The following is a 13,202-nucleotide window of genomic DNA, read 5'->3' as shown; positions in this document are numbered from 1 at the left end:
CAACAGAATGTGACGGGTTTAAACATGATAGCAGGCATGAGTTTGTTTTTATGCCCCACCTTCAATAGAAGAGGGGGATTATGTTTTCTAGTCTGTGCCTCCGTTCGTTTGTCCGTCCGTTCGTCTGTGCGTCCGTTCAGGTTAAAGTTTTTGGTCAAGGTAGTTTTTGATGAACCTGAAATCCAATCAACTTGAAACTTAGTACACTTGTTGCTTATAATATGATCTTTCTAATTGAACAGTTAAATTATACTTTTAACCCCCATTTCACGGTTCACTGAACATAGAAAATGAAAGTGGGAGTTTCAGGTTAAAGTTTTTGGTCAATGTAGTTTTTGATGAAATTGAAGTCCAATCAACTTGAAACTTAGTACATATGTTTTCTATAGTATAATCTTTCTAATTTTAATGCCAAATTAGATTATTACCCATTTTCACGGTCCATGGAACATGGAAAAGGATAGTGCGAGTGGGGTATCCGTGTACTTTGGACACATTCTTGTTGATTATAAACTGAAGATACTTTTAATATGCACGAACAAAAGAAAGGGTAAAATAGAGACCAAAGATAGCAAAAGGGACATGCAAACTTGTAAATCGAAAATAAACTGATAACACAAAAAAAGAAGAACAACAGATAAACAAATCTTCACAAAACACAACATAGAAACCAAAAGACTGACAATATTTAAACGAAACTCACCAACAAATCTGGTTGATAGAATGACTGTATAAATATGCCATTACTGTATTGTGTGTCTTTACAGAATATTGCGGCAGCTAATAGACATTTTTCATATAACCGATTTTTGATTCATGAAAATATTATTAAATTTCGACAGTTGTTGTTGGAAATTTTAGTACTGGCTCAAGAAAGAGCTACCAATAGAATTAATATCAAAAATATAATTGTTGTAATTTGGCGGAAACGTTTACTGTTTCCCGATGATTTTGTCGTGTAAAGAAAACATAACACAGTAAATTCACCCCTAAATTGATCCGAATGCAAGATTGATTTACTTGTTTAGCTTGCTTTTGGTGGCACGGTAGTATTTGCATTCCAGAATTTCGGTTGCTCTTTTGTGTACCCTACTTAGGTAAATGTATCTAAACAGTGTGATTGGACAAAAAATACAGTATCAACTGAACATACTTTCCCAAACTGAGGGATGAATCAGGTGTAGAAAAATATGAAATAATTTTACATACAGATGAAAATGAATTTTTGAGAATTTTTTTAAATTTTGTATTCACTACACCATAAAACACCTAAAAGTACTAGTGGCCGTAGGTTTTTAAAAATAGCAAAAAAAGTAAACGGTCATGATACATATTCAAATTCATTTCTGAATAGTAAAATGAAAGTACTTCAGTTAACTGTGAATGTAGATTTTTTTGCATTGTTAGAAAGTGGTGAAAATTCTAAAAAGGCTATCATTATCCCTTATGGGCCAGGAAATACTACCGTGCCACCTTTTACTTGACCGAGTACAAGGATATCCAACCACAGAAAAAGTAACCTGTAGAAAAAATATAAACTCCGGAATCAAAATTCGGTAATAAGGGAAATAATCCATCATTTTTTTTTATTTATATGTTACAGTCGTGCTACTCAAGTAATTCCAATCAACTAAACACAGTCATTTGCCATGAATGCTGTAAAACTGATTTTTGTAATGTGAATGGATGCGGCCATACAGGTAATAAAATTTATACAATTAGATGACTATGCAGTATGCACTTTGATCATTATTAATGGCAATATGGTTACCTATAGTTGTTAATTTCTGTGTCATTGGTTCTCGTGTGAAGAGTTATCTCATTGGAAATCATACCACATCTTTTTTGTAGATACCATCTTGCTACATACACTGAATATCTGTATACTCCATCCCAATCTTATTAATAGTTTACAGTGATAAAGTAAGAAGATGTGGCATGATTGTCAATAAGACAACTCTTTACCAAATACCAAGGGGCATAGAGATTACCAACTATTGGTCACTGTACGGCCTTCAACAATGAACAAAAACCATTTCTTGTGTATACACACTTTTGTGATTGCAATTAAAATTCTATCAATGATATCCATGTGTTTCAGATTCAAGAAAACTAAAAGTTGTTTCAAAAATTCAAAAAAATAATCTTAAAATTGAGAATGGAAATGGGGAATGTGTCAAAGAGACAACAACCCGACCAAATAAAAAACAAAAGCAGAGGGTCACCAACAGGTCTTCAATGTAGCGAGAAATTCCCGCCAATTCTTAGTTTGAATATTTATTGTTTCAAACCTGTTCAGGCAATTACAAATTTTTCGTGTTACTAGAACTTTGTCTATAAGTGTTTTGTGTTTCTTTGTTAGATATTTGTTTGCTTTTATAGTGATTAAGATTATAACGTAATGTTCCCTGTTGATATTTTTACCTATTGTTTTGTTCACAAATAATTTTCAATATAACGGAATTTTATGCAGCTGTAAGTTGAGTGAGTGTTTTAGTTAGCTTAAAACCAGGTTCAATTCACCATTTCTATGTAGGAACTTGCCTATACAAAGTCAGGAGTATGACAGTTGTTATCCATTCATTTATTGTGTTTGCGCTTTTGATTTTGCCATTTCGGAACTTTTCGTTTTGAATCTTCCTGAAAGTTCGGTATTTTTGTGATTTTATTGTTTACTTTACTGTGTTATCGTATATTTTAATGTGTCACGTGTATATTAACTGTCCTTGCAAGACTTGTCATTTATACAAGTTTTGAAGGACAATTTATACATCGAGATAAGGAAGAATATATAGACATAATATTTTATATAAATGATATCATTACGAACAACTGTTGACGGCTTCATTGTAACGAATAGTAACGAATAGTGAATAGTTAATGGTACCGTTATTGTTATTACTACCATTGGGTCGATGCCTCTGCTGGTGGACTGTTAGTCCCCGATTGTATCACCAGCCCAGTAGCCAGTACTCCAGTACTGGCATGAAAATACGGATTTTTTGTGTTATTAAATTTGCTGTTACAAAATATTAGAAATTATTATAGTATCTCCCTAATGCAAAGCTCTGATTCCTTTCACGGATTTGGCTATACTTTTTGGAACTTTTGGATTATAGCTCTTTATCTTTTAAATAAGCTTTGGATTTTACATTTTTTGGCCACGATGTTGAAGAGACATGTATTGTCGAAATGCGCATCTGGTGCAGAAAAAATGTTACCGTTAATGTTATTATTAAGACCTAACTTCTTATAGTTCGTTTTTGTGGGTGTTACATTGTCGTCTTGGGTTTTCGTTGCACTTAAGTGTTTCTGTTGTTCCGTTGTTTTCCTCTTAACATTAATGTGCTTCACTTGATTTTAGTTTGTAAACCTTTTTTTTCTCTCAATAGATTGATGACTTTTGAACAGCGCTATACTACTGTTGTCTTTATTTATATTTTAGTTTGTGTACAATTTGGAAATTAGTATGGCGTTCATTATCACTGAACTAGTATATATTTGTTTAGGGGCCAGCTGAAGGACGCCTCCGGGTGCGGGAATTTCTCGCTACATTGAAGACCTGTTGGTGACCTTCTGCTGTTGTTTTTTATTTGGTCGGGTTGTTGTCTCTTTGACACATTCCCCATTTCCATTCTCAATTTTAAACTATATACAACAATGTAAAACTCAAATAAGACATGGAGGCATCCTATATATGAGAGACACCACGAGATATAGGAAGATGTGGTATGAATTCCAATGAGACAACTCTCTATCCAAGTCACAATTTATAAAAGTAAACCATTATAGGTCAAGATACAGCCTTTAACACGGAGTCTTGGCTTACACCGAACAACAAGCTATAAAGGGCTCCAAAAATAATTTTGTAAATAAATAAAAACGGGAAAACCAACGCTCTAATCTATATAAAAACGAGAAACGAGAAACACTTATGAACTACATAAACAGATGAAAACTACTGTACATGAGATTCATGACTAAAGGCAGGTGCAAAACTTTGCAGCGAGATTAAACGTTTTAATGGTACCAAAATAAGATTAAATTGCCGAAACAACTCTACTTTATTGATTGAATCTTCCTTTTGCAATAACCCTAATATATTAGTGGAAACAATATAAAAACTTAACGCACTCATAAGTATGCTAGTCATTTTGTTTAGTTTCTATCGTTACCTATTTTGACTGTATTGACTAGAGGTATACGGGAAACGATCTAAAAAAACATGTTAAACCCGACGCATTTTTGCGCCTGTTCCAAGTCAGGAGCCTCTGGTCTTTGTTAGCCTTGTATGATTTTTAATTTTAGTTTCTTGTGTATATTTCGGAGTTTAGTATAAAGTCCATTATCTCTAAACTGGTATACATATTTGTTTAGGAACCAGCTAAAGGACTCCTACAGGGGCAGGAATTTCTCGCTGCATTGAAGACCAATTGGTGGCCTTCGGCTGTTGTCTGCCCTATGGTCGGGTTGTTGTGTCTTTAACATTCCCTATTTCCATTCTCTATTTTATATCCACGTATATATGTCCATGCCTGAAACTTTTTTCTCTCACAATATTTAATTATTTTAGTGCCTTTATCTGACGAATCTCATTTTTGTGCAACATGCCAGGGAGTTAAAAGACCAGAAGACTGTAAGAAAGTATCAAGATGTACAACTGATCAGGTACTCAAATTCGTATACATTGAATACTATTTCAATGTGTTAGTTCAGTCATATCAAATAAAATGCGTTGTGAATGTGTTTTAACCGAACCAAAACAGAACAAATTCTTAAGTACCGTACAGTTCAGTATATAAAGGTTGCACTGTCGTAAATTGACTCAAATTTCCTTAAAGTCTATAAAAAAATATAGTTACCCTGAGAAGGTCCATTAAAACTTTGAAGTGTTTCGCTAAATACGCGTAAACTCCGTACAATTTTTCGTCTTTTAACGTTTTTGATTCAAGCGTCACTGATGCATGCGTTTATTTTAGACGTAAATCGCGTCTGATGTACCATATCATAAGCCTAACATCGTTAAATTTAATAAGTATGTTCTTAGCTTTCTAAATTGTTTTAGATCTAATAGCTTGTCTTGATTTATGCATACAATCTATTCAATATGTTTTTCCAAGAACTATCTTTTTTTTTAACAATTTTCTTTTAATTTGCTTTCAAAAAAGGAAGTGACTTCAATGTCTACTTCATTACATTATGTATTTATAGATATGCATGATTGAACAGAGTCACGATTTGAATGGTCAAATAACACTGAATATGGGATGTGTCAGAACAGATGTAAGTTAATTAAGAGATAACTGTATTGTATTTGAAGCTTTAAGGACGTCCATCGGTAGTTTTACTGTCGCAAATTTAGTTTACCTGGCGACGCGTAACGGAGACAGGTAAACGGGTATTTGCGACAGTAAAACTATTCTAATGCAAAACAAGATCATAATTAAATTTCAATCATTATTTCAGTGTAAAATCTTCATTAAAGAAAATTCCGCGAAAAGATGTTATCTTCTTTGGTCCCTACACTAGTTGACGTCATAGGTATGCTTCCGGCGTCAAACATAAACACCGGGCGTTTTCTGGCTTCTGTGCCGCTTCAGAATGAATTAAAATTTGATAAAAAGAAGATTTTTAGGTGCAACATGTGAGTTTTTTGGCTTATTATTGTAGAAATTACATGACAATACATTCAGCAATTCAAAATGTCGGCTTCCTTAGTTACAGACAAGGAGATAGAGAATTTTACGCTAACTGTCATCCAATCAGAACCATTGATACAAAATAATTGCATTAGAATAAATATTAATCGTTGGTTTATCTGCAAGACTTTTAGTGTCGTATGATGTGTATTGTGATGTTCTGTATCTACTTGCGAGGTCTGTTCTGAAAAATTACGCGTCTTCCGGATTTTTATGCCCAACCTACCATGGTAGAGGGGCATTATGTTTTCTGGTCTGTGCGTCCGTTCGTTCGACCTTCCGTCCGTCAGTCCTTCCGTCCGTTCGTCCCGCGTCATGTTAAAGTTTTTGGTTAAGGCAGTTTTTGATGAATTTGAAGTCCAATCAACTTCACGGTTCACTGAACATAGAAAATGATAGTGCAAATTTAAGGTTAACGTTTTTGGTCAAGGTAGTTTTTGATGAATTTGAAGACCAATCAACTTGAAACTCAGTACACATGTGCCCTATGGCAAGATCTTATTATAATGTCAAATTAGTTTTTTTTAACCCCAATGTCACGGTTCACTGAACATTGAAAATGACAGTGTAAATTTCAGGTTAACGTTTTTGGTCAAGGTAGTTTTTGATGAAGTTGAAGTCCAATCAACTTAAAACTTGGTATAAATGTTCCCCATGATATGATCTTTCTAATTTAAATGCTAAATAAGAGTTTTTTTTACCCCATTTTAGGGTCTACTAAACATAGAAAGTGGAGCATCCGTGTACTATGGACACATTCTTGTTTTTTATGAATTAGAAGAATCAGTAGTGCACTGATATTCAAATATTCCATATGGTATACAAATGATTTAAAAAAAAAGAAACCGGCACCGCCATTTAGTCATCATGTGCATATCACTTTAATATATACTGAAGATTAAAGTACATGATTCGCCCATCAGTAGAGACTCAATCTACATTAGTGTTATATAAGACCACTTAAAAGCATGTCTCTCGCAGTAGCAGTACTAGTCTAGTGTCAGATATATAAAAAAAAAAGTACTTCATATAAAGAATCTGCCCACGATCTACGCTTTTACAACCAAATACAGCAAAGACGTTCTTATGTTTATGCTTCAATCATTTACATCGAGGGTATTTAATAGATTTTCGTTTGTTTTTCGATACATTGAATTTTTACGTAAGTATGGATAGAACGTGCAATTAAAGCTGTTGTATTTGATACAGAATTAAAATATGACACTGAGAGCGTCAGATAGTCGTAGGAAAATCCAAATTAAGTATTCTTATGAAACATACATGTAATGTCATTAATGTGGATTCATTACTTTTCATGGGTACCAATTTTCGTGGTTTAAGGAAAAGTTGCCATTTAGTCATCATGTGCATATCACTTTAATATATCATGAAGATTAAAGTACCTGATTCGCCCATCAGTAGAGACTCAATCTACATTGGTGTTATGTAAGACCACTTTAAAGCATGTCTCTTGCAGTAGCAGTAGTAGTACAGTGTTAGAAATATAAAGATGGACTTCATATAAAGAATATGCCCACGATCAACGCTTTTACAACCCAATACAATTATAAAAAGAAGCATGACGTTCTTATGTTTATGCTTCAATCATTTACATCGAGGGTATTTAATAGATTTTCGTTTGTTTTTCGATGCATTGAATTTTTACGTAAGTATGGATAGAACGTGCAATTATAGCTGTTGTATTTGATACAGAATTAAAATATTGATTCATTACTTTTCATGGGTACCAATTTTCGTGGTTTAAGGAAAAGTTGCAGTTTCGTGGATATTTAATTTCGTGGAAAATACATTCTTATAGAAAATTCGTAATTAGTTGATCATTTGATTTCGTGGTTCCTCTGTACCCACAGCATCCACGAACATTGGTATCCAACGAATAATTAGGAATTTACAGTATTTTATGTTTTTTGAAGATTTGTAGTAGTATACCTTCAACACCATGTAGCGGCTGTTGCATAGGGGCATACTGCAATACAAATTGTCAAATATTTAACCAACATCGTCGTCAGCAATTATTTACTTACCAGCCAAGTATTATGACGCAAACACCACTCCCAGCACAGACAACAACACAAGTGCAATCTTCTGGTAAGTAATGTAAATAGATATAGGAAGATGTGGTATGAGTGCTCATGAGACAACTCTCCATCCAAGTCACAATTTCTAAAATATTATCGGTCAAAGAACGGTCTTTTACACCAAGCATTGGCTCACAATGAAAAGCCCCAAAAATTACTAGTGTTAAACCTTTCAAAACGGTCTAATCTATATAAAAACGAGAAACAAGAAACACTTATGAACTACATAAACAAACGACAACTACTAAACATGAGATTCCTGACTTAGGAAAGGTGTAAACAATTTTAAATTCTAGTTAAATAATACCAGACCTTCTCCCTTATCTGAAACATTAAGGTAACATTAGGGTAACATCACAACATAGATAGCCACACTATTAAATATCAATTAGAATAGACCCATTTTAATACATAAGAATATTTCTGATTAGTCGAGGGCGATCCCGTTACCAAACGATCGTCGACCGCGAAAACTTTTTATCGATTAGCGAATTCGTGATTGTGATTGTGAAACTTATGTAGTCTGAATTAGTTACAACCAGATGATTTTGGTTAGTTTAATACTAAAAGTAGGCAACTTCACAAGTTGACATACATTATGGCGGAACAGGGTATTTACTATTAACATGATTTCTATCAATCAAAAAGTATATCAAATTTTCTTTGTTATACTGTATGAATAAATATTTACTAACGAAAGTTTAATGTTACGTTTAAGGTTCATGTGGACCCTTTGGCAAAAATGGTTGTTTTTTCACCTCATTATTTACTCTGAGTACAGACAAACCTGTGCATCTAAAAAAGTTTTAAGGCATAGCATGCTCTAGATAAAAAAAAAATAAATATTGTTAATGTTTTAGAAAAAAACCAAACTTAACAGGATTTTGCAGTACACTTTTTTCATTTCTCCAGAAGGTACTAAAATAAACTAAGTTGGAAAAGAGGTTTGAGAACTTCCTCACAGGTAGTAATTGAAGTGAACTGTATTGATTGACATGGACAATAAACGGACAATAGAAACCTGACAATAATTGGTGATTTAAACTGTCTACCTGAGTGGACCATATCCACGGGTGTCATTCGGTTTAACGAGAGAAATGATCGTGAAAGAATATCTAAAGGTGGTCAAGTATTGCGAGACAATCGTGAAAATTCTGGTACCGGATCGTGAAAAATATTTGATGTAAATTCTAGTTCAGAATCTGTGAAAAAATCGCTTAATTTTCAAAACACGGAACAAATCCGAACAAAAAATATGTCTGTCATATAAGAAAATATGCAGGAATTTATGAAAAAATACAAAAGGCACTCATATTTCAATATATCATGATATATATGATGTTTAATCTTTGGTGTAATGATAGTACGGTACACAAAAGTATGCTCTTCCCTTAAAATCGTTAATTTGTTTATGAAAACCTTGAATATTATTGAGTTTTCATCAAACTTGATCGTGAAAGATCAGGCAATGTATTATTAAGATCGTGAAAGATAATGCGTCACCAGACTTAATACTAGTAATCAGAAATCTATATTTCTTTTACCACGTGATATACCTGCAACTGGTTGAAGCCTGTAACTATTTTGATAAGAATGCATGGACATTATATTTATTTAAAAAATTCTACACTTTACATCGAAAGTTTAAAAAAACACAACTAAAAACGTGTCTAAATTAGTGTGCAAAATTCTGCACTGAAAATTGGCCAAATACAATTCAGACAGATCGCGACAATTTTGTTTAAATATTTTTTTTTTTTACCAAGTTTCAGATAATGTTTGTACAAAAAAACTATGAGATACATTTGATTCATTAGAAAAGAATGCCAATATTCGGAGGATAAAAGAAGTTATATCTTACTCAAATTCGTGAGAAAAAAAACCCATGTTTGTTTACATTTTTTATGTCATTGAAATGTCGAGAAGCAATCTGTACTTTTAAAACTGGATTTACTCAAATACTGATCATAATGTTGAACCCTTTGGACAGACAATTTTATTTTGTTGTAAATTTGTGTGTGTAATTGAATAAATTCGATTATTTACTGACTTTTCATATGTCTTCTCGATTAAATATTTTTCACGATCCGGTACCAGAGCTTTCACGATCGTCTCGCAATACTTGACCACCGTTGGATATTCTTTCACGATCATATCTCTTGTTAAACCAAATGACACCCGTGATATCAAGCAAAACTCAAGTGTTAGTAAATTTTATCATCTTCTGCTGTGACGAAAAAAAGTGCACTCAAAATCTAGTTAATTAATAATGTTTTTAAATCATACAATGCATTTGAATTATATATATCTAGAGCATGATATGCCTTAAAACTTTTTCAGATACACAGGTATTTCTTTTAGGTGACAATGCAACGATTTTACCCAAAGGGTCAACATGGACCTTAAATATTAGTTGATATTTTAAAAGGTGTTTCCTTTTTTAGTAAGATGCTATTCCTGCGAATTCGTTATTCGATTGAGTGAGTGTCAAGCTTTGGTTAACTGCAGTCCAGGTGAGGTAAGTCATAAATATGAAAGAATAAAAGAATAAATCAATAAATATGTATATAGGGCTAATCACTTTTAACTATGAAAAGCAGTAGATAAAAAAAAAAAATAGAATCAGACAGCTTAATAAGAAAAATATTATAAAGTTTGTATATGACCTATCATTAATACAAGAAGGAAGATTATAAGATATCAAAGTTTTTGAGCATTTATTTTCTCGCCGATAGAAAAGTGATAAAAATTTCAGGCTTTATATCACTATACCAAAACGACAATCATCTGCACCAGACTCAACAGGTCGATAGAATCAACACAAATCAGTTAAACAAAACAAAAAAACAACATACTGGTATTGCTTATATATAGCCAAGAGCTATGAGTGCCAATGAGACAACTCTCCATCCAAATCGCAATATATAAAAGTAAACCATTACAGGTCAAAGTACGGTATTCAACATGGATCTTTGGCTCAAACCGAACAGCAAGCTACAAAGGGCTGATAAAATGATTAGTGTAAAACCATTCAAATGAGAAAACCCCAACGTTTTAATCTATATAAGTCTAGAAAGTTGTGAAAACTCTTAAAAAAATACGACTTAAAACTCTGTATACCAGACGTGTTAAGGTAAATCTACATATTAGAATTCACAAGTGGAGCTCAAATCAAAACTGTTCATTGAAAAATCAAAAATTTAAAAACTCTGTGCAAAATATATAGAGGTCAATCCAAACCTCAGGGGTCAGCACTATTTTATATTTTAATGATTATTTATTAGGATTACGCGTGTTATTCTGTGTGCACCAATTTTTTTATGATATTTCTTCATAGACAGATAAGATATTATAGTTATTTCTTATAATTTAATTCTAAATTCCATTTAAACCGGCGAAAACCATGAAAAAAGTTAATGTTGTCACGGTCACATAACTAAATTATGCTTATGGGCTGATAAACTTAACAACGTCAGCCAATCAGAAGCCGCGTTACATAAAAAAATAAAATATGATGATATTTTATCTTCCTTGCAGACTTGTCAGCTAAAGGAATTTACAGGTTCTAATAGTTTGGTGGCATATCGAATGAAATGTGCTAACGAAAAGGTAACGTACAGGCCATTGTCTTACTCTGATGTTTATTGTATATTACTGGGCTGACAATAGATCTGCTAAAAAGCAAGTTTACTTTATTTTAATTGCTTTCTTCCAGGAAGCAATTCCCCGAAATATTTTCCGTATGCACAGTGACCTCAGTGTGACCCATCTCGTAAAAATCCGGTGATCGCAATACGCATGGATGTCCTTAATTTGAAATAGACTATTATCGGATTGTACGTGTTAAACACGTGCTCAATATCATGCTTTTTTTTGTTGATTATTGACAAACAGGTGACAATCGCTAAACTTCGGCTTCAAAACACGAACTTTGATCACCTGCCATATTTTCACAACAACACTGACCAATTGAAAAAAAAATTGACGATTATACGAAATTTATGCGAAAAAAAAAAGATAAAATCGTGCACAGAAGACTAAGTTTATGATGTTTGTATGCACTGGTTCAAGAATTGAAATAACATTATTTTTCACCGGTCACTCGTTTCTTATGACTTTAAATTGATATGCATAGATTCAGAACGAGAACTTGTTAATGTGAACCAATTTATAGTGAACAGGCACCAACCATCACCCTAACATGAAACAATAGTGTACCATTACAACTTAGAAGGATTTTATAGAAAGACACATGTTTAAAATCGATTTCGCTTCAGAATTTTAGCATTAGTTTTCATATGAGTTTGATGATAGATCTAGAGTTTCACCTTTTTAAAATTCAATAAAAGCTATGTATATGTAATTTTATTACAGACATGTTGGCAGGCAGGACCACATGCACGAGCTGGGTGTTGCAAATCTGAAGGATGCAATAACAATGCAGATATTTTACATTAAATTCGGTTAAATTTGTTTCAAATCTTTATAGTTTATTTCCTGTAAGGCAAATTAAAATATATGTGTGGTTCCATTTACCCTTCCTACCCTACTTTTCAGTCTTGATAACCGTCTATTTCTCGCCTTCGCCTGTTTACTGCTGTGTGATCGGGATGTTGTCGCTTTGACACATTCCCCATTTTCATTCTCAATTTTACCCTGAAGATGTTTTTGTCATTTTTGTTAAGCACTGTAGAAGTCATTATATTGCTCCCAGAGACTCAATGTAAAGACAAAAACTCATAAAAAACGTACCTAACCTAACATTTTAGAATGAAACTGGAACCAAACATACTATTTTATTTGACCTTACATACAATTCCCATTCACTCAGTTAATTTTACTATTTCAGCCTTGAATTTTATAACTATTAGTTGATTCCCACTGCTGCATACATTTTTATAACCTTATATTGGATAAGCTTAATTAACTTCATTGCTTTTGTTGACCATTTCTTAAATTCTTCTAAATCATGTACTATCATTTGATTTTAGAGCTTGTGACCATTTAATATCTTTGTTACATCAAGATTTTATCAATGATTCTGTAAAAAAATCAAGGAAAGGCCAATATCATTGTTGGTAAAATATTTCACAGAAACTGGCCTGTGATTGTAGCTAGCTGTACAAATGCAAAGACCAAGTCCATTTGTCAGTCATGTCAGTATTATACGAATTCCAAAAATATATCGTAGATCTGGAAGAAGGTTATTTCCAGGTTTCAAAGTTCATGGAGAAACATGTTTTTTGATATCTTAGGCTGGTCCTCTCCCTTCCAACATACGGGTATATCAGATACATTTGTTCTGTCAGAGCCAAACAGATAAAGGACAGGGAATCAGTACATTGATATCTAAGCTATGATTCTCAGACTTTGTGAAAATGCAAACCTCTAATAAAACTGTGCA

At 33.0% G+C, this 13,202-nt stretch overlaps 1 protein-coding gene across 1 annotated transcript in view; it reads left to right on the top strand.

The window, feature by feature from the left end:
- The window catches only part of LOC139494682 (protein psiR-like), a 32,561-nt gene extending 20,290 nt beyond the window's left edge, over nt 1-12,271 (top strand). The window contains exons 11-17 of the mRNA XM_071282853.1: nt 1,604-1,700; nt 4,574-4,668; nt 5,212-5,283; nt 7,634-7,808; nt 10,243-10,316; nt 11,336-11,407; nt 12,173-12,271. Coding sequence (XP_071138954.1) covers nt 1,604-1,700; nt 4,574-4,668; nt 5,212-5,283; nt 7,634-7,808; nt 10,243-10,316; nt 11,336-11,407; nt 12,173-12,256 — 669 coding nt within the window. The 3' untranslated portion in view covers nt 12,257-12,271. The remainder of the gene's footprint in view (nt 1-1,603; nt 1,701-4,573; nt 4,669-5,211; nt 5,284-7,633; nt 7,809-10,242; nt 10,317-11,335; nt 11,408-12,172) is intronic.
- Nucleotides 12,272-13,202: the final 931 nt, after the last annotated feature.

This window comes from Mytilus edulis, chromosome 11 (assembly GCF_963676685.1).
Source record: "Mytilus edulis chromosome 11, xbMytEdul2.2, whole genome shotgun sequence".
NCBI classification, from domain to species: Eukaryota; Metazoa; Mollusca; class Bivalvia; order Mytilida; family Mytilidae; genus Mytilus; species Mytilus edulis.
This window is presented reverse-complemented; position numbering and strand designations above follow the sequence as displayed.